Source organism: Ovis aries, chromosome 17 (assembly GCF_016772045.2).
Source record: "Ovis aries strain OAR_USU_Benz2616 breed Rambouillet chromosome 17, ARS-UI_Ramb_v3.0, whole genome shotgun sequence".
Classification (NCBI taxonomy): Eukaryota; Metazoa; Chordata; class Mammalia; order Artiodactyla; family Bovidae; genus Ovis; species Ovis aries.
In genome coordinates, this window is record NC_056070.1 from 36,622,137 (window position 1) to 36,644,624 (window position 22,488).

The 22,488-nt window shown below is 32.2% G+C and overlaps 1 protein-coding gene and 1 non-coding gene across 5 annotated transcripts in view; one reads left to right on the forward strand and one right to left on the reverse strand.

Moving 5' to 3' along the window:
- FSTL5 (follistatin like 5) overlaps positions 1 to 22,488 on the forward strand; it is a 937,018-nt gene that overhangs the window by 142,495 nt on the left and 772,035 nt on the right. For 2 of the 4 annotated variants that reach the window (XM_027956327.2, XM_042234380.1), the window contains exon 3: positions 15,928 to 15,961. In XM_027956327.2, the coding sequence (XP_027812128.2) occupies positions 15,928 to 15,961 (34 nt within the window). The remainder of the gene's footprint in view (positions 1 to 15,927; positions 15,962 to 22,488) is intronic. The other 2 variants (XM_042234379.1, XM_042234381.1) reach the window with 1 other exon arrangement.
- Positions 14,943 to 15,097, reverse strand: LOC114108880 (small nucleolar RNA SNORA72). Its single transcript, XR_003585615.1, has one exon. It is a non-coding gene; the product is annotated as a small nucleolar RNA SNORA72 (small nucleolar RNA).

Sequence of the window (22,488 nt, forward strand, 5' to 3'; positions counted from 1 at the left end):
GATGGCTGGATGGCATCACGGACTCGATGGACGTGAGTCTGAGTGAACTCTGGGAGAGGGAAGCCTGACATACTCCAGTTCATGGGGTCGCAAAAAGTCAAACATGACAGCTACTGAACTGAACTGAACTGAAGTGCCTGTTATCATCATCTGGTGTAATTAGTTATCTATTCTCTCTTTATCAGTGTGTATGTGTCTTTATGATGTATGTGTGTATATATATATATATATATATATATATATATATATATATACCTATCTATCATCTATGCCTCTACATATCATTTATCCACTTATCCATTCCATCAACCTCTATATTTTTATCCTCATTCTCTTTCTGTTATTTCAACCATTTTAATTTGATGACTAGGTTTATGTGTATATATACTTATAAAGCTATATTTTCTTTTTGTTTGTTTTTATATCACATAAATAGAATTTCTTTCTTCTCATGCCATTGGTTAATTTTTCATTAAGTATTCTGTTTTTAAGATCTTTTTATGCCATTTTATTATTGTTTTTGTTTGCTGAATTCCCAACCTTTGCAATTCACTTCTCAGAGAAATGACTAGATGAATTGCTACCAATACCATTTACCACAATGTTGTGATGGTCATTCTCCATCTTATTCTGTATGGAATTTATAAGAATTTCTAAACTTCAATAATATGTTGTTTGCAGGGGATTGTTCCCACTTTATTGCTGTGGTCTCACACAAAAAGTAGTGTGTTTTTTATAATTTTATTTTATTTTTTTGATTTTTAAAATTATGCATTTATTTCCTAAATATATAGTAGAATTTATCTGCTAAAGTTTTGGGGTCTTGGTATTTGGAAAGATACTTTTTTCAGGAAAATTTCAGGCATTTCTATTGATTTTTTGTTGTTGTTGTTGTTGTTGTTGATGTTTTTAAAATTTTTACTTAACTATGCAAGCTTTACTTTTTTCATCTTATTCAATTTTGATATTTTTCAGCTTTTCAGAAATACATCATTTACATCTAAGATTATTAGATGAGACTTGTAAGAACATAGCGTTTAAATGCCCTTTAAATTAAATGCCTGTATGTCCAACTGTTCTCATACCACATTTTCCTTACATCTTATCTTGTATTTTTAATTCAAAATTGCAAAGATATTTTTCTTATCAATCTTAACAAAAGGAAATTCTCAATTTAAACATTTTATTCTTCATTTCTTTTTGTTCTCTTATTTCCTTGATACTTATCCCTTTGTTCTTCTTATTTATGCTGCTACTATCTTTTAACCTCTTAAGATGAATGCATAGTTTGTATTTTATAACTTTTCTTTTTTCCTGATAATTAAATCTATGAATTTCCCACAAAAGTTGTTCTTCTAGAGCTCTATGAATTTTATCATTCAGTGTTTCCATTTGCTTCAATCTAAATATTTCAGAATTTATTTATGGTTTTTTCTATAATCAAAGCATTATTTAGTAATTCATTATTTATTTTCTGTATAGGGTGTTAATTTCATCATCATTTTGTTATTATTCTAACATCTCTGAATATTACCTCATAAAGTTATATGTGTAATTTTCCTATTTTTAAATGAAGTTCCCTTTATGGCCTAGTATATATTCAATTGTTATAAATGTTACGTATGTGCTATGAAACAGAGCATTTTTCTTCATTGAATTAGGATTCTTTACCTATCAAATAGCTTGAGCTGATTCTTTTTAGAACTCATAGCTCAGATTATTCTTTGCTTGAATTTTCAGTTCCTGAGAGGTTGTTAAAAGCAACACCACTCATTGATCTATTTGTAGATATATCTGCTTATATCTCTATTAAATCATTATGTTATATAATTAATTTATATATTAATTTAGTGTTCAGTCATTTAGATGAATAAATGCTGATGATAGGTATATCTTCTTGTTCCATACTTTATCTTAAGACTATATGTTTCTTCTAATTCCTTAATCATGTTTGTATATTTTTACATGCATTTTATTTCAGATTCTAGTAATGCTATGCAAAATATCTTTGTTCTTATTTGGAATAGATAAATAAATAGATAGTAAGATGTACAGAAAGATAGATATAAGTATACAATCTTGTCCTTTTAAAGGACAAGAATGCTTCTTGAAAATTGCATGCTGCTAAATCTTATCTTTTGACCCATCAGAGTTTTAAATGGTGAGTTTAAACAGTTTATAACTATTATTACTATTCTTGCATTGGTTTTGTTTTCACCATCTACCATTTATATTTCATATGAGTTTTACTGCAATTTTATGTTCTACTTTTTCTTGTTTCTTCCTTTCATTGTATATTTTCCTTTGATTGGCTTAAATGTTATGGTTTGGTTTTATCATGATCATGGAAAATATATATTTAAAACTAAAACCCAGGTTTACATTCTATTTATTGATCTATTAATTTCATTAACATTTTTATCTTCTCAAAGGACAGCATGTAGATTAAGCTTAGTTCCCTTTGGTTTCTAATGTCTCTCCTCCCAAAGCACAAGTTAATAGACTATATCTCTCCATTTACTCTAACAGGAAACTAGCTTTGATTTTTTTTTGTCCTTGTTATTTAGGCCATATACTTGTGACAATATATTTGTCATGAATTTATTTTTTTGTCAAATTCTTCTGGCATACTTGGGGTCCTGGACTTAATTCCCTGCAGATACCAGTAGATGACTTGAAATTTGCTTAGAGATTTTAAACATTTTTACCACATCCAAAAATAATTGACCATGCAATGTTATAAATGTATTAATTATCTTTTTTTTGGTAATCATTTCATACTGTGTATTCTTTTGAGAACATTTATGACATCATAAGGAATTATACCTTGCATGTGTATGTACTAAGTCCCTTCCGTCATGTCCAGCTCTTTGCAACCCCAAGGACTATAGCCCGCCAGGTTCCTCTGTCCATAGGGATTCTCCAGGTAAGAATACTGGAGAGGGTTACCATGACCTCTTTCTGGGGATCTTCCTGACCTAAGGATCAAACTTTTGTGTGTCTCTTCCATCTCCTGCGTTGGCAGGTGGGTTCTTTTACCACAAACACCACCTGGGGAATAATGTATATCTTCAGTTCAGTTCAGTTGCTCAGTCGTGTTCGACTCTTTGCGACCCCATGAATAGCAGCACGCCAGGCCTCCCTGTCCATCACCAACTCCCAGAGTCAGTGATGCCATCCAGCCATCTCATCCTCAGTCGTCCCCTTCTCCTCCTGCCCCCAATCCCTCCCAGCATCAGAGTCTTTTCCAATGAGTCAACTCTTCGCATGAGGTGGCCAAAGTACTGGAGTTTCAGCTTAGCATCATTCCTTCCAAAGAAATCCCAGGGCTGATCTCCTTCAGAATGGCCTGGTTGGATCTCCTTGCAGTCCAAGGGACTCTCAAGAGTCTTCTCCAACACCACAGTTCAAAAGCATCAATTCTTCCTGTGGTCATGTATGGATGTGAGAGTTGGAGTGAAGAAGGCTGAGCACCGAAGAATTGATGCTTTTGAACTGTGGTGTTGGAGAAGACTCTTGAGAGTCCCTTGGACTGCAAGGAGATCCAACCAGTCCATTCTGAAGGAGATCAGCCCTAGGATTTCTTTGGAAGGAATGAGGCTAAGTTGAGGCTCCAGTACTTTGGCCACCTCATGCGAAGTGTTGACTCATTGGAAAAGACTCTGATACTGGGAGGGATTGAGGGCAGGAGGAGAAGGGTACGACTGAGGATGAGATGGCTGGATGGCATCACTGACTCGATGGACGTGAGTCTGAATGAACTCCGGGAGATGGTGATGGACAGGGAGGCCTGGCGTGCTGCGATTCATGTGGTTGTAAAAAGTCAGACATGACTGAGCGACTGAACTGAACTGAACTGACCACACGGACCTTAGTTTAACTTAAATATATACAATTATTTTCATCAGTTATTCCTCAATAAAGTTGAAAAAAAACAATTGTAAAAATAATACCACAGGTGTCACTTTTTGCTGAAAATTAGGTTCATATTGTAATAAATGTTACCACCTACCTGTCTAAGCATTAATGAAAATCCTATCAAATATTCTTTAACCTATTCTAGGGAGATCCCAACCAGGCAGCTTGTCTTTTTTTTTTTTTTTTTTAACTTTATTTTACTTTACAATACTATATTGGTTTTGCCATACATCAACATGAATCCACCACGGGTGTACACGTGTTCCCAGTCCTCCCACCTCCCTCCCCATACCATCTCTCTGGGTCATCCCAGTGCACCAGCCCCAAGCATCCTATATCCTGCATCAAACCTAGACTGGCGATTCATTTCTTACATGATATTATACATGTTTCAATGACATTCTCCCAAATCATCCCACCCTCACCCTCTCCCACAGAGTCCCAAAGACCGTTCTATACATCTATGTCTCTTTTCTCGCATACAGGGTTATCATTACCATCTTTCTAAATTCCATATATATGTGTTAGTATACTGTATTGGTATTTTTCTTTCTGGCTTATTTCACTCTGTATAATAGGCTCCAGTTTCATCCACCTCATTAGAACTGATTCAAATGTATTCTTTTTAATGGCTGAGTAATACTCCATTGTGTTTATGTACCACAGCTTTCTTATCCATTCATCTGCTGATGGACATCTAGGTTGCTTTCATGTCCTGGCTATTATAAACAGTGCTGCGATGAACATTGGGGTACACGTGTCTCTTTCAATTCTGGTCTTTTTATAATGGAAGTTTAACTCTTGATCTGGGCTCCAGTCTCATGTAATCACATTTGCTGGAAAATACTTTTGTACTTTCATGGTCTTCACCTCTAGAGAACTTCATGAATCCATCGGTTGAGAATGCAAGTAGGAGAAGCTAGAGATGAGTTTTGCTCACCTCAAATGAGATGAAATATGAAAAGAACTTAAAAATTGCTTGCCACCTAGACTGATGTGAGTGCTTTAATCTCTCCTCCTTCTCTTCCTCCTCCCCTTTCTCCTCCTCTCGGTATTCTTTCTCTTCCTCTTCTGTTTGTATTCCTCAAACCTCAATCTTCTTTCCATTGACACTTAGAGCCAATCTCTCTGCCTAATGAGAGGGCAATGAATGTGTTGATACTTAATCTCCAAACTTCTGACTTGCTTGTGCTTATCTTCCCCATCAAGTTTCTTGGATGCCTGCACCCAGAGTATCTTATCTTAGTTTTGATTGATCTGCATCGTGACTATAAGTGTTTGCAGTTTCTTCATTGCAGAATACAATTTATTGACAATTATGTTCTCAATAATAAATGTTATTTATTGGCAGTCTCTGTAAGTTTTATTATATTCCAGATCACTGGAAATTTAAAAATCAAATCATTAGATTCCTATAATAGGGACTTTTATAGACAATAAACTACTAATCCAAATAAATTGAAGGATAAACATAAAAGGGAAAAATATAATGTAAATGTCTTCCATTTAAATCCACTTCACTAATTTCTAAGTCAAAATCATTACTTAATTCGTGATTTATATTTCTACTTATTCCAAATCATTTAATTAGTGATTTATGTTAGGAAAAATCATCATTATTCCTCACACTCCAAAAACACACTGTAAAAACTGTTGTAGTGTTGTAATAATTGATGTGTTTATTTAATGTAATTCATATGACTCTTTAAAAATTCAGCTATGTTAAGAGGGCATAAATTTTCCTCAACATAGAAGAACTCCTTTGAATATAGTTTATACTTTCCTCATGTTTAAAGAAATATAGAGTTAAGTTATGATTAATTATTCACAGTTCTTCCAAAAGGATTAAATAGTTTTCAGTTCTGTCTTTATACAGATTATTTTTTTTTTCCTGGCAAATTATTTTGCCATCCTTTAAGTCTCAGCTCAAGCAGCACTTTCACAAAGAATTCTCTCTTTGCATAGGCAATTGACCCTCCCTTTCTTTTTAGCACATCATCTTGTAAATGTTTTGATTGTTTTGTAATAAGAGTTGCCATCTCTCCAAATAGAATGTTAACTTTTGAGATCAGAATTTGATTGTTATCTGTAATTAATCCAGAAAGCATGAGGCTGGTGATACAGATTCAAAATAAGTCTATATTTAAAGAATGAGTAGTTTGGAATGTCAACACCTTATTAAAATGGAATATAAGGAGATGAATATTTTTCAATCACTTATCAAATTTATTTACACAAAATAAGATAAATAATGAACCCCAAAACCATTTGAATATGTTTTATCAATTAAAAATTCAATTTCCACTATTTTCTTTTTCAGTTCAGTTCAGTTCAGTCTCTCAGTCATGTCTGACTCTTTAATAAATAATATTCAAAAAATTAAATAGATGTACTTTTAAATGTTTCCAAATTTTCTGTAAATATGATTCAAAATGGGCTGTTGTCTACTGTATATAATTAATGTTATCAAAATTAATTTTGTTTTGTTTTCTATTTCAAATGCATATCCTCAAAAAAGTGACCTATGAACATATATTAATTTTAGATTTCCTCCATATCTTAACTCAGGTCTAATGGTATAAAATAATGATGCTCTAATAAATATAATTAATGTTATGAAAATTAATTTTGTTTTATTTTCTTTCTATTTCAAATGTATATCTCAAAAAAGTGACCTAAGAAGAACATATATTAATTTTAGATTTCCTTTATATCTTATTCAAGTCTAATGGTATAAAACAATGATGCTCTAATAATGGTCTATAGACTTGTCATTTTATCTTAAGATTATAGATTAGGTAATATAATATTTTCTTTCCTCTAGAATTTTCTTAATATCCTCAAATCTTTATCCATTGTAAATTGAATGAATAATCTTGTCCACTAATATAGAAAGGAAAGTCCATATATGTTTGTAGCATGTATAGGCTTTTTAGTGCATAATTTCCCTTTTGATTATTTCAACTGACTGCTGCGCTTATGAGTCTTTGTGATATTTCTTATCTAAAATATCTCATTACCTAATTCCTAATTTCCACATGCTGCTTTTCCTGCCCTGGATACTTGTAATTCACCTAGTTAAATGCTTATCTTTGAAGATCTAGTTTGCTTATATCTTTTATAAGTCAATCAACCAACAATGTCTTTTGTGACACTTTGTGCAAATTCTTATGGATTATATTTGACATCTATATGTAGTGATTGTTTATTCATATCTTATATACTTAATTTGAACATATACAAATAATCAAATAAAAGTTTTTCTGATGTTTATAATTAGACAATGCAAGAATGTAGTTCATTATATATTTATCACAATAGTAGTTGATTTCATTTAAATACAAATAAATTTCCATCATTTTAATAAAATTTCTAAACTTATGGACTTCAGAATATGAAGTAACAGTGAAACTATCCATTAATCCATTATTCATTAACCTCTCTTTATCTTTTCTTCATTAAAGTCCTATAAAATATTGAATATAGTATGAATAAATAATAAGAAGCAATGACAATTTTTACTTTGGAATTAATGTCACACCAACATGTTAAGCCAAAAGAGAAGCACCTGTAGATTGACATTCTATAGCTTTTACAGATTATATTTATTTTATTTTATTTTTATTTTACTTAAAAATACTGGTTTTGCCATACATTGAGATGAATCTGCCATGGGTGTACATGAGTTCCCAATCCTGAACCCTCCTCCCACCTCTCTCCCCATATCATCTCTCTAGGTCATCTCAGTGCACCAGCCCCAAGCATCCTGTATGCTGTATCGAACCTAGATTGGCAATTTGTTTCTTACATGATAGTATACATGATTCAATGCCATTCTCCCAAATCATCCCATCCTCTCCTTCTCCCTCTCCCACAGAGTTCAAAAGTCTGTTTTATACATCTGTGTCTCTTTTGCTGTCTCACATGCAAGGTTATCATTACCATCTTTCTAAATTCCATATATATGTGTTAGTATACTGTATTGGTGTTTTTTGAATGTCTAAATAGAGCTAGATCCCTCTCTCTTTCTACAAGAGATAAATATAAATATATATAATAGCAAATATTTTAATCAAATTTTATGTATGTTAATAAATGCTAAACTATTAATATATCTGATATTTCTTTTAAAATTAATAAAATTACTTTCACCTGGTAAAGAGCTGAAACTTATTAGTTGCCCAACTCTATTTAATGTTTACCATCCCAACTCTACACTACCACAGTCTGTAGTTTTACAGTGCTACCATGCAGTCTCATAGGTTCTTAACTTTATTCGTGCTGTGTCTACTGCAGAGAATCCTTCCCTTCGCTTCACTGTAGAGCTCAGCTACTTTTTACTAAAACGTCTTCGCTGTATATTCCTCAGTTCTCCACATTCACAAAGCTTCCATTCACTTGACTAAGAGACAATGCATTACTCCCTTAACCATGCTCTCTAGATTTTATATATAATTCCATATATATATATATATATATAAATTGGATTTTGCCTGTCACTCCATTGGGATGTTAAAATCTAGATTTCAGACATTGTATTAGAAATGGTGCCATTTGCGGATACTATTCTAGACACTGTGTATATGCCAGTTAAGTCATGAGTAACATAGATTCTAGTAAATGGAACACATCATGTGCATATAAATCCTTTTATTATCATAGAAAGCGATAACTTCTGTGAGTAATGAACAAAAAGTTAAAAAATCAGATATTTAGTAATGGAGGTACAGTTTTAGAAGGAATGCTCAGGAACTGAAGCTTGTTGAAAGGGGGTATTAAATAGAAACACAATGCAAATTCCAAGAGGAGTGATCTCAAATCAAAGATAGGAAGATTGTGATTAAACTTAGTAAGACTGAAAATTCACCATTACAGTTTATTAAAGTTTCACTGATAAACGTAAGATTTAGGAGGCCAGATATACTGCTTTATGATTGCTGGTATAATCTTTTATTTTCCAGACATTTTGAAATTAAATTGTCACCAAGAAAATATGTTTGAGGAAAAGTATGTACATGTTTGTGCATGTGTATGTGTTGTGCATATGTGTGTATTGAAGGCCTTGGAGAGGGAGCTTGTGTGTTCATGGGTATGCATGCATCAGAAGAGCATAGCATAGATTTGTTATAAAATTGCAGTGGATTGCATTATTCCACTGAAATGGTCTCCTATTCCCAATCTCCTTGAATTTACAATCTATGTAATTGAATAGCTCTAATGAATGTTTTTGAGAACATTTAGTTTTTTATATTTTTACCACTTAGCACATGGAAATGTTAAATAAATTTGTATTGAACATCAGTACTCTACTGCAAATTATCAACTCACAAATTTTGTTTGTTGGTATTTGGGAGGCAAAGAAAAGGCGAGAGTTCTGAGAAAGATTTTAAATTAGCCAGGCTTCAACAGTTAATAAATCTTTGTATATGTTTGCCATAAACATTTATATGGACATCCTTTGACTATTTTCACAATTAGGATCTATTGGTATTTGGTCATAATTTTAAATTTGCATACATTTTTCTGAGCTTCTATGGCACTACTGTATGTACACATAAAGCCCCCTTTTGTGAGTGGTGACATTAATTACTTCAAGAATAAGTGTGGATCATAGGAACTGGAGCTAAATTACTTCACCAGACATTGTTTTATCTTTTGTTACTTTTTAATTTTGAGTTTAGTTAATTCATTATGGACTTTATTCAATACACCAGTAAAACACTTCTATACATTTGAATTTTCTTAAAGTTCATGTCAGAATTTTTTTTTCTCAGTACGTGATCAACCTAAACACAATTTGAGTGTGTCCTTCACTACAAGCTACAGGCAAAGAAAAATAAATTAATAAAAATGCATTTGCTTCCTCCTAACTTTATTTTATTACTGTTGGGGGGTGGGGTGTGCCCCCTGCAAGTGAGATCTTAGTTCTCTAAACAAGGATGGAAGCTGCACCCTCTTCCGTGGAAGCATGGAGTCTTAACCACTGGACCACCAGGCAAGTCCTTCTCAACTTAAAGAGGTGAAGTTTATCGCCTCTCAATCTATGCCATCCATTCAACTAAAGGGGACTTAAGAAGAAAACAATTTTCTAATATTATCATGTTAATGATCTAGGTAGCATGGGAGAAGGCAATGGCACCCCACTCCAATACTCTTGCCTGGAGAATCCCATGGATGGAGGAGCCTGGTAAGCTGCAGTCCATGGGGTCACACAGAGTCGAACATGACTGAAGCGACTTAGCAGCAGCAGCAGCAGCGTGGACTTATCATGGCTTTCTTTTTTTTAATATTTATTTAATTAGATTGTACCAGTTCTTAGTTGTGGCATGCGGGCTCTAGTTTCCTGACAAGGGATTGGACCCTTGCATTAGGAGATCAGAATTGTAGACACTGGACCACCAGGGAAGTCCCACCACAGACTTTCATTTAATAGTGAAATGCAAACCAAGTCATGTAGGGCTGAGGAAAAACAAAAGCAAATTAGAAAACTTTTCTTTATCATTCTTGAAGTGATGAAAAGAGGAGATGCTTGCCTTTTACACTCTTGCTGAGCCCTACTTCTATCACATAGTTATACACTGGTTATCATCATGTATATCTAATGAGAGATTTAGTACAGAATCTCAAACTCAGAGAGATAATTGGTATACTTTCCTAAGGAACCAATTCAATTCTACCTGCACTCATTTCATTCTTATGTCCCTCTATGTGGAGATAAGCCTGTGGGAGTCCTGATACTACTCAAAGGGTGCATAAGTAATCTCATTAAACTAGTATCATACATATACAAATTTTAAAAAAGATTATCCATGGGTATAACCTGTATAGTGTTCATGACTTTTCCTTAAAGTGTTTTAAGCTTTATAATATGGAAGAGGAAGACCATTTATTGATAGTCCAACGATTATAACTCAGTGCTTTATGATGAACTTGATGCATTCACCATTTAAATGGTTTCTTCTCTTCCCAGAGAGCATGTGTTTCACGACAAAAAGGGAGAAATTGGACAAATTGTGTATGAAGCTGTTGTGGCCAGATATATAGTTTTAGTGTTTGATTATAAGACATTATTTAGGGTATAAGCATCATCAGATGTTAGTAAATGTCATATGAAAATTCAAATACTAGAAAGGAAACATTCATAATTATATCTTCTGGAGTTATAACATTCTCCTTATTATTGTGTGTTGATGTTATTTGGCTGTATTTCAGTTTGACTAGATATTTTAGGACCACCATATCTCATTTGAAAAATTACAGCTTGAAAATTTGTTTCCAGCTTGAAAATTTTACCCTGGCTTAGATATGTTCTACTCATTATGTTGTATTTTGTTTAATATTGAAGAAATTGTATCTTTCAATCATGTATTACTTCTGAATCCATACTTTCACCCAGATTGTCTTTTTTAATCTTTAGCACACTGTCTGAAAGGATCTATTTGCCCATTTCTACCACTGAGCAGAATTTCATGGAGTCTATTTATAAATGAAAGATAGCACTTTGGGATTCTTCCAAGAAATGATGTGGAACAAAGTAATACACGAATCATTTGCTATTATTTAGCTTTGATACGTGGCCAAATATATATTTCTCATTTTAAGATAAGATCACATTGGCAGAAAATCTTTTGGAAGAATATTACAATTCAGTTATACCAAGAGAATGGCATTTCTGCTATTATGTATGAGATCTAAATTTTCATAATGTAAGAATATTTCTCAAATGTATCATGAAGAAAGAATAGCAAATCTTTCTGACCTCTCATTGCATAATTAAACAATTTCAGTTTCCTTCTTAACATTTCCACATTTAAAAACTAACATTTAAAATCTGAAGTAATAGTTTGTGCAATAAAATTGTGAAAAATATATATTGCCAAGTGAACAATGCAATATTTTCATCATAAAAATGAATTGGAACAGTTACTACCTTGAAAATACTGAAGTATATATATATATGCACACACATATCTATATATATATTTACACTGACAGAGTCTAATACAAGTTTAAGAATAAATAAGATATATTATCATTTTAATCTTTCTACATTATAAGTCTGTTCCTATTATTCCCAGTTCATAAAATTAATTGGTAATTTATTTTCTATAAATTTAGGCTTCTTACAAGTTTCTCATTTGTAGACTATTTAAGAATATTTCACTGGTAATTTATCAGTATAATTATATAAAATTGTACAAAATAGAGAATTTGTATTCATAAAAATAATAAATAAATGCGATGTCAGTGAGTATGAAGCTTATTTGGTTGGAGTTAAAATGCCTTAAATCAGTATCACTGTATATTTATGATGCCAAAAATCAACTAGGACTTCAGAAACCAAAGCTGTTTTACTCAATAGTGCATTTAAAATCTAGCCACTCCTCAAATTTCTAACAAACCATCCTCCTTCACCATTCAGTGGATTTTCCTTCAGCTACATAAAGAAAATAAATCATCATAAATGAAGCATGTTTGATTTATCATATCAAACCTACAAACTTCTTGCACCTATAACCATGTCTTCCTGTGCCCACTGGTTATTTTAGAGGAACTGGTTGTCTTTCTAAATAAAATCCCTCCCCCACTCATGTTTTCTATCACATCTACCTTTTTAGTAGCCTTGTAAAGTTAGTCTAATCATCTCTCCCTTTTGTCTTAATCCTCTCTGTTTCTACTCTGTATCTTCCATCATTTAGACATTCTCAGTTCTCACTGATATAAATAATATATTATAAATGTACAAAAATAAAACAAAAGACAAAACAGCAAAAACAAACACAATGCCTCTATGGATTTCCCTTCATTCTTCAGCTACACACCATCCTGGATTTTTCTTTCCCAATTACATTTCTCCCATTTCACTTTTACCCCTTCATATACCTGTCAAACATCATCTCCTTCCTTGAATAACTTAAAATGTACTTCCAAGCCAAGAATGTGTTTCTTTTGAAGTAAATGTTTTCACCTATGTCAGTTCATCTGGTGGATATTGTCAAAATAACTGCCTGATTTGACCTTATTTATTTCTTGAATTGTTTACAATATTCATCTCTATATATTCAACGCTTATATAATCTCTGAATGATAACTTATCCATAGGTTGATGATTTATAAATTTATACATTTTGTTGAACTATCTCCCATGAATTCCAGGCACTTTGACCATCATCCTACTTTGCATCATCAGAGTGATATTCAAAGTAAAATCAGAGTTGAATATCAAAACCATTAAATTTCAGGGTTTTGCTCTTAAGAAACAGCATTATTGTAAGTGTCTAAACAACTAGAAGGATAAAGAGATGAGAAAGATGAGAAAGATGATCAAAGACATAAGGGAAGATCAAAAGTTTAATTTTAGACATGATAAGTGGGCTATTATTAGCTATTCATGTAGAGATGTCAAAAATAAAGCTGAATATTTGAATCTGAAGTTCAATGCTGAGGATTAGCTAGAGATACAAGTTTGAGAATCTTCAGGAAAAATATGGCACCTAAGACCAGAAGACTAGGTAAGGTGAGCAAAGGAATAAGGTATGCAGAAGAAAGATAAGGATTCAATAGCTAGGAAACTAGTAGTTAGAAACTGAGGACACATGAAAGAATCAGTAAATGAGACAGAAAAGGAGCAGCCAGACAAGAGAAAAACGCAAAGCAGGACAGCACCAGAAGGCAAGCCAGAAAAGGATAAAAGTGCTTCTGACTTGGCCATCTTCCTTATGTTAGAGATATCGCCATTCTTCTAGGGGCTCAGACCCTTGAGATCATCCTCATCAGTTCTGTGTCTCACATCAACACTTATTCTACCCAGAAGCCTTTTTAGTTATAACTAGTTTTGCCACTCCACTGGTACCACACCATTCTGAGCCATCATCTGCCATCAGGATTCCTGCAATACCTTCTCTATTGGTCCCTCTAATTGTGTTCCTTCCTTGTTCAAACTATTCACTATAGGCAAAATGAGTCTGTGTAAATGTAATTAACATGGTGTTGCTCCTCTAAGAAGAAACCTTCAATGTGTTTTTGAATTCTCTCAGTGCAAAAACAAAAGCACTAACCAATGCCCTCAGTGCTCCTCTGTCTACAACTCCTATTATCTTGACTGAAACTTTGTATTAAATTCCTCTTACTCAGCCTGCCCAGTTACACACGTTTCCTTGGTATTTTTGACAGTGTCAAGACCTGCTGTATCACAGGGAGTTTGTAACTGTTTTTCTCTCTTAAAACATGTTTTCCCCAGATATATGCTTGGATCATCCTCTCATTTCCCTCAAAATTTTATTCAAAATTATTTATCATTGTATAAAATTGTAGTCACTCCAAAGTACACCTTGTATGGTATATCTTTTGGTATATAGAACTTACTGCCATTTATGCAATAATCATGGTTCATGAGGACATATTTTTGTTTGTTTTGTTCATCATTTATCACTTAGAGCAGTGTCTGGCACATAGAAGTGATCAATACACATTTGATGAAAGAATGAATGACTAAATGAATGAAAAAGTGTCAAAATAGAAGGAGAAAAATAGAGATAATTTTTTCATTAGTAACCATTTGGAAAATTTAAATCAACTTGTCCTGTAATTATGAAACAATGATGTACTTTTAAAGCATGTAATTATTATTTATTTATAAATATATATAATTTTTATTAGAATTTTAGTTTAAATGAGCAACATATACTCTAAATTAAAAGTACCTCATAATTAAACAATGATTAATTCACAGAATACAGTCCAGAATTTAAATATGAAGTATTGATGGGCTAAGAGATTTAGAGTATAAAATATTAGCTTAATAGAATTATACATTTGGTTAGCATGTTTCAATGAATATACTTCTATCAAGATGCATTTTTAAAAATTTTACAATTCATTTAATGGCGACTGGTAATCATCAAACTAGCAATGATTATCTTCAAATGTTATCACACTTGCTGCGCTACCATTTCCCAAGGTTGATCAGATACCTAGAGTCACAGACACTTCCCACACAAGATGCATCATATGAATCAGACCTGGTTTATCACCAGCATTTATAAAACCAGACCTAGGTAAAGAACTAGGTCTGGGCACACAAGCATGGGCTTAATATAGGGAATGTTTAGCCTGTCAATATGCATTTTTATTCTCAATCTGACTCTGGGATGAATACTTGCAGCAAAATAATTTTCATATTTTTACTATGTTCATAAATGCTATCAAAATTTATTGGCATTCATATAATTCCACATATCTGTGTGTGACTTTTAGTTAGAAACATATTTCAAAATTATTTTTTGTTTGAGAACCTGAAAGCTTTACTCAGAGTAAACTGCCTGCGTATTAACTGAGAAGTTGTAGAGTTCACAATTTCTACTTAAAAACTCGAAAGCAAACAAATTCTTCTGGGGTTGCCTGGTAACTAATAAGGAGTATGTCAACTTGAAAGACCAGTCTGCCTGAAGCAGCTTCAAATAAATAATAGAATTATTGTCAACTTTAGCCTCAGAGAAGCAAGACAGGGAACAGTTTTAAGCTAAACTGAAGGAAAGACATTTGAAATATCTTTGTGTGTGTGTGTGTGTGTGTGTGTGTGTGTGTGTGTGTGTTTTAGTGAATTCTCCGTTGCTTGTCATTAAACATTTTTCTTCACCAAAAGCATAAAATTAACATAAAGGCACTAATAGCAAATTCTGAAGATGTGATTTAATATCTGTTGGGATTAAATAAAATGGACCAAGACATTTTGGAGACACAATAATGTATTTATTACTCATTAAGTATTTATTTATCAAATCATTTGTGCAATGTATTGGTTTCTTAGAAACATTTATGTACATTAACAGTGATTACTGCTCTGATAAAAGATTTGACATGTGTCTTTAAAGTGAGAATTATGTTACAATGACTCTTGGGTATATGTACAGTGAAATATTTTGACAAGACTTTAGTTAAAGTGTTACTTTATATCACACTGTTGATAAAATGCTTACAAACTTTGAACTATTTTTGTTTTATTTCCAGCAGGAAAAAAGTCAAGAACGTTCAAGAATCAAAGGTAAGGAGTGACAACTTTAAGATCATAGTTTCATACAATTGAGTAAGTATATAAGAAAAACAAATTGATGCTACCTTGAAAGTATAATTGAAATGAGAAAAACAATAAAACTTCACAGTTTTCAACATGATTTTAAAGTCATTCTGAATGCTTTGGGAACTCTCCAAGGCAATTGAAATTTGTCAAGGTTTCCTTTCTTTATACAGTGTTTTTGGAAAATTCAACATAACTTTCTGTTCATTCCCTGAGATGTTTTCGTTTAATTCCTCCACCAACCATTGCCTATAAGAGTAGGTGTTCTGTCACATCTATAATTTAGGAAATGATCCTTTTAAAACTATGCTTTGTGGAGAACCAACTATTTAGTCACTGCCATCTCACTATATTTTCTCTGAAAGAGCAGGAAAATATATATTTACATGTTATAAGTTGGTGATAACTTTTTCTATGGCATAGTCAATCTTAGTCTGACATAGGAAGTTTCTTTACCCCACAAAGAGACTCTTATTTGAAATGCATTAATTGAGATAATATTATTCTAAGTAGATTGTAATATGTCAACAAAAAGTTCCCATTAGTGTGTGCTTCTACTGATTGTAATGATAGAAATTTCACAGATTTTTCCAAGTTTAATCCTTCTGGTCTGTCCATTCTTATTTTATGTTGTGGGCATCCTTGCCCACTTATTCCTTCCCCAAAGTGTAGTAGTCTCAAATCTGACAATGGAGCAAAACACAATTGCGCTGTGTTTATTTATTTACTTATTTTATTGAAGTATAGTTGATTTACAATATTGTGCTAATTTCTGCTATATAGCACAGTGATCTCATATACCTCTGTGTGTGTGTGTGTGTACATTGTTTTTCATTTTTTCCATATAGTTTATCACAGGATATTGAATATGGTTCCCTGAGCCACACTGTAGGAGCTTGTTGTTTATCTATTTTGTTTATAGTTCGGGATAGTCCGCTAATCCCAAACTCCTAATTTATCCCTCCACCCATCCATCTTTGCCTTGGTAACCACAAGTCTGTTTCGGTTTTATAGATAAGTTCATTTATGTCATGTTTTAGATTCCACATATAAGTGATATCATATGACATTTGTCTTTCTCTATCTTACTTCACCTAGCATGATAATCTAGGTCCATCCATGTTGTGGCAAATAATGAAATACCTTTATTTCATTCATTTTATGGCAGAGTATATATATTTGTTTTATATATTCTTTATCCACTCATCTGTCTATGAACATTTAGGTTGTTTCCATATCTTGGCAATTGCAAATAGTGCTATTAACATAGGGGTGCATGTATCACTTTGAATTATGATGCTCCATATGCTCAGCAGTAGGATTGCTGGATCATAGAGCAGCTTTATTTTTATTGTTTTGACCTCCAGACTGTTTTCCATAGTGGTTGCACCAGCTTACGTTCCCACCAACCATATAGGAAGTTTCCCTTTTCTCCACACCCTCGAAATATTTGTTATTTGTAGACTTTTTAATGTTTGCTGTTCTGATTAGTGTAAGGTCGTTGTAGCTTTGATTTGTGTTTAATTATTAGCAATTCTGTGCAACTCTTCATGTACCTCTTATCAACTGTCTAGTTTCATTCCATTCTTTTTGCATAGGAAAATATTTTTTAGAGCTTTTTGGAATTTTACACTAATAAATAAAAAATATATAAATGTGGAAAAGATACAAAGATTACATGTATTCCTGAAAAGATAAAAGGATAGTTACATTTTAGAGGGTGGCTAGATTGATGTTACCAATTTTGCTTCCTTAAGTGCAAATATAATCTCCTCTGTGCATTTTCTCACAACTGACTGATTTACACAATTTTTTCTTGTTTGATCATCTGTGAGTTTATATTACAGAAAAATATGAAAAGCCATACTTACAAAATTTTTACTATGTTTATTTTGTTCAAATGAATTAGGTAAGACTACCTTTCCAGGGATTCCCAAACTGTGTTCTTTTTCAGCAAACTTATGTATATCTTGTTATTTTATATATGAATTCATTACACTTATTTATCCTCAAAACACTCATATTAGCTCAAAGTTTTGTACTTTGTGTTGCAAAAGAAAATTTCTATCCCAAGAGGAGCTATGTGATGTTAATTTAAGTGATTACATGCATTTTAAGCATATTGACTGCACATATTCCTTCTTATAAAGAGGCCTAGTGTTTCAGATTAACCTTAAATCATATTTATAATTCCATTATAGTTGAAATAAATTCAGTATAGTTTTCCTTTCAATACTTTATTGCCTTGGAGTACATAAATTAAATCATCTGAAGTAGTAAAAATTATGCTTTTTCAACTATTTTCTGGGAACATGTTTTCTTTTATAATGTAATAAAATTTTCAAGATGATGCTTGTCACTTCTGTCATTGTTATTGGCTGACACATGGTTCAGAATCTTCACGTAATGTCTGCTAGACTACTGAATTGTAAGTAAAATAAATCAGAGATGTAGAGTTACATCAAGGCTTGCTGTCTAGCTCTACTTAGAAGAACTCTACATTTTTTCTCGAACAGTTATAGGAATCACCTTACAATATTATATTACTGGAACTTATGAATGGCCATTTCAAATATTTTAAAATCAATATTAAGAAGAAAAATATTGAGTCAAAAAGCAATGTCTTACCCATTATTAGATAACAAAATTCTGAAAATCAAATATTGTACTTTTCTTGGTCCCTAGTACTTGAAATGTAGACTATGGCCTCATTTGATCTAGGTAAACATTTCTCAACTAGTAATTCTCTGGACTTCCTGACTAATTGCTAATCTTATTTGCTGGAACATGTTTATTGCATTGCCAAGAATTATGCAGTCTTTAATCTTTTAATTCCTTGCATTTGGTGCCTGTTTATGCTTGAAACACCAACCCCAACCTCATGATATCAGTGACCTGAAATTACATTAATTCACATAGCAATGAAAATCCAATGAAAAACAATTCTTATTTCTTCCGTGTATACATATATTGAAATGCTTGGAAACTTGCAATTCTATCTTTAATTGATTATTTGATATTCACATGCTTTTATTCTAATATTATTTTGGAAAGTCCTACTAATCCATATCTTCAAACTTTAGAATTATATTTCAATGAAATTCAACTGACAAGATGTGTCTTGGTTCAATAGTTAGTATGGATTCTCAAGTGCTTTTCATCTGTATATGGCCTGTTGTTAAATGAGACAAAGACTAATCTATTCAGTACACAATTTTGAGGTTTCCAGTTGTTTAAGAGGTCCTTCCTTACAGCTACATTAAAGAATATAGCAGAGAAATAAAGAGTCCCACGAGTCTGAAAGAATGATCAAACTTTTCAGGAAACAGTTTTCACGCTGTTCTTCAGTGACTTAAAAGCTGAGTTAAAATAGAGCACATTATGCATTAAAACCCAATGAGAATTTTGTAAATATGATCCAGAAGTAATGTCTTCTATAAAGATCACAACAAATCAATAATCATCTGCCACTATTTCTCAGGAAAGTATTTTAATAGTTTTTGAGGAAAATTTAAATCAACTATGCCTTACAAATAGCTTAGAAACTCTGTCAACTTCATTGAGTTTTTACTTTTCCAAAATGGTATGAAGTTTTATTACAGTCAGAAGGATGTAATTACTGTGGACAGTTTTGTGTGGTTATGCTGTGGCATGCCCCTCAGCATTGGCTTCACTCTCTTCTGTCGATAAAAGAACGTTTGTCCATTCACCAAAGTGATCCAATTGTCTTTATCACAGATATTCCCTCCTCTCTTCTCGTGGAGATTCTTGGCTCTTCCCATTCAGAAGTGTAAAAAATAAAGCATATTCTCCTTTTATGGCTATTTATATTTTGTTAAGACTGAACATTTGGGGGCAATAAGGACTAAAGTCAATTACCTAATAATCATGTATAGGCTATATTATTAATATCTCTCTTTTGTTAAGTATCCAACAGATGTCACACACTGTACTGAGCTTTTTACATATATTATCTTATTTTAATCTTCAAACACACATTATTTGTAAGAATTATCATCCAAGTATGTCTGCATTTTGAGAAATCACATTCAAAGTAATTCAGATCAATATCAGTCTTATTCTATTAAAAGGGACCATTGCTTGTTTAGCCAATCCCCAATTGTACAGTAGGTAAATTTAGCATGCTGTTATTCTCAGTATTTTTTTCATGTTCAAAAACTTGATATTTATGGATTTTTCTATTCACATATTATTTTCTTTAATGTCATAGTGCATATATTTTTCCTACTGCCAATTTATGTACAAACTGCTCAGTACTTTGTAACTTCAATAAAAGAAAATAGAAAATGGTAAATGTAACAGTGCTATTTTAAGGGACATATGTAAGAATTATGCCAACTTGTTCACTAAATACAAGTGACTTAAACCCTCCAGAGGTAATTCATCTTCTATGGTAAATATTACCATAACGTAACATGTGACATAAAAAATCCTTTACATGCCTCAAATGCTAAGGCTTATACTTCTATAAGGACATTGAACAAAGTCATTATACTATTAAAAAACATATCCTGCAAAAGTATGTGATTCTAAATAGGTCCTATATGGCAAATATTATGTTATATACATTTGTGTATATGAAAAATGTAAGCTGCATAATTGCTTTTCCTATGGTACATACCTTCTTCACTATTGAGCAATAACAGAAATTATTATGTCAAGACCATACTTGATTTGATTAAAAGAGTATATTTGGGACAATAAATGCCATTAAAGAATGATTCCTGCAGTCTTTATGCACATAAATGCACACACAAACTATTTTCTATTCATTTTTAAACACTCAAGAGTTCAGATTCTCCTTTATTTCCCATATTGCAAAATTAGCAACTGAAAACACTAAAAATTATCTCATATATAATCTGAAATAGACAGGGATATATTTCTCAATGAGCCTAAGGGGTGTTGCTATAAGTTTGAAATTCTAACTCTTAATTTACATTTCCTAAATATCCAAATATCCTTCATTAGAATAATCTCACAGCGTTCCTGAGGTCAGCTAACTTCTTCAAGTTCAGGTAGCTAGTCAGGAACAGTTAGTACGGAGAGATTGATCTTCAAATCCTTATTCATAAAGGCCATTGGATATATTACATTAACAAATGAAAATATCATGTAAAATTGTAAGGTGATAATTCATACACATGGGCCCTTAATGAGACTCTTTTGTCTAATTGTTGTATTTCTTTATATTCAGGAAACAAAATGTAGCCAGCACAATTAGTAATACCTGATATGGAGATTCTTACCTTTACCTGAAGTTCGGAGTCACTGTATTTCTAATGGATTACAATTTCATACATACTGAACCCTAGGCTCTTTGATATTCAATTTAGAAACCTATTGCTGAGGGAAATAATGATTTGTAAGCTATTTATGAAACTGTGGGTTTTGTCAATCATAATCAATAGTTAGAATCCTTAGAAAGTCCAAGTACCGAAAGACAGGAAAACTCACCTCTAAAATGGTCAACTGAAAGATGGATAGATTTATTTATTTATTTGTTTTTGGCAAATGACAATGCTGTATAAATGCCAGACAGGTGTTCTTCTGACAACAATTCTTAAAAAAATTAAATGTTGTAAAAGAATGTGGAGAAAAATAGTTATTTTACATAACCCACTCCAGAATTCTTACCTGGAGAATTCCATGGACAGAGGAGCCTGGCAAGCTACAGTCCATAGGGTTGCAAAGAGTCAGATGCAACTGAGTGACTATCACACTCACTATGCTATAGCCATTGCATTATACCAGATCAATTCTATTTGCACTCTATTTGTTTTCTTAAATGCACTTTTGAAATTAAATGGAGGCAATGCGTATTCTCATGAATAATTATTGATTACCTTGCAGCAATATATCAATGTCATATATGCAGAACTTAATAATGTATGATTGACTAGCAACTCTTTAATAATATAAGCACTTCAAATATTTTAATTCATTTCATTTTACATATAACTTAACAATACAAATACAAATTGATTGCTGAATAATGAATCAATAAAATGTAATTTCTAATTATAGTGAACACATTGGGAAAATTTCTGATTTCATTAGCTGAAATTTGCTCTATAGAAATAGATCTTTCACTATTAAAAACAGTGATCACATCTCTTTATGTGGGTGATATTTTGTGATTTTTCATGTTAAACTGAGTGAGTTTGGAAACAAAAATGATAATACATAGATGCAAATTCTGGAAGTTACTATAAACATAAAATAGTAACTGATACTTCGACAAACTTTAAAACATATAACAATTTAAGTTCTAATGTGTAACTCTATAGAAGAAAAATAAATTACTGGAAGTATACTCCCTACAAGTAATATATCTGGTGCCTCAAACTGTCCTCTTACATAACTTTTTAGTGGTAAAGATTTCAATGTAAGTAGTAACTTTTCCCTCAGAATGAATATTCATCCTCCATTCTTAAGAAAAATTCATTAAACAACTTGATCCAATTTTAGAT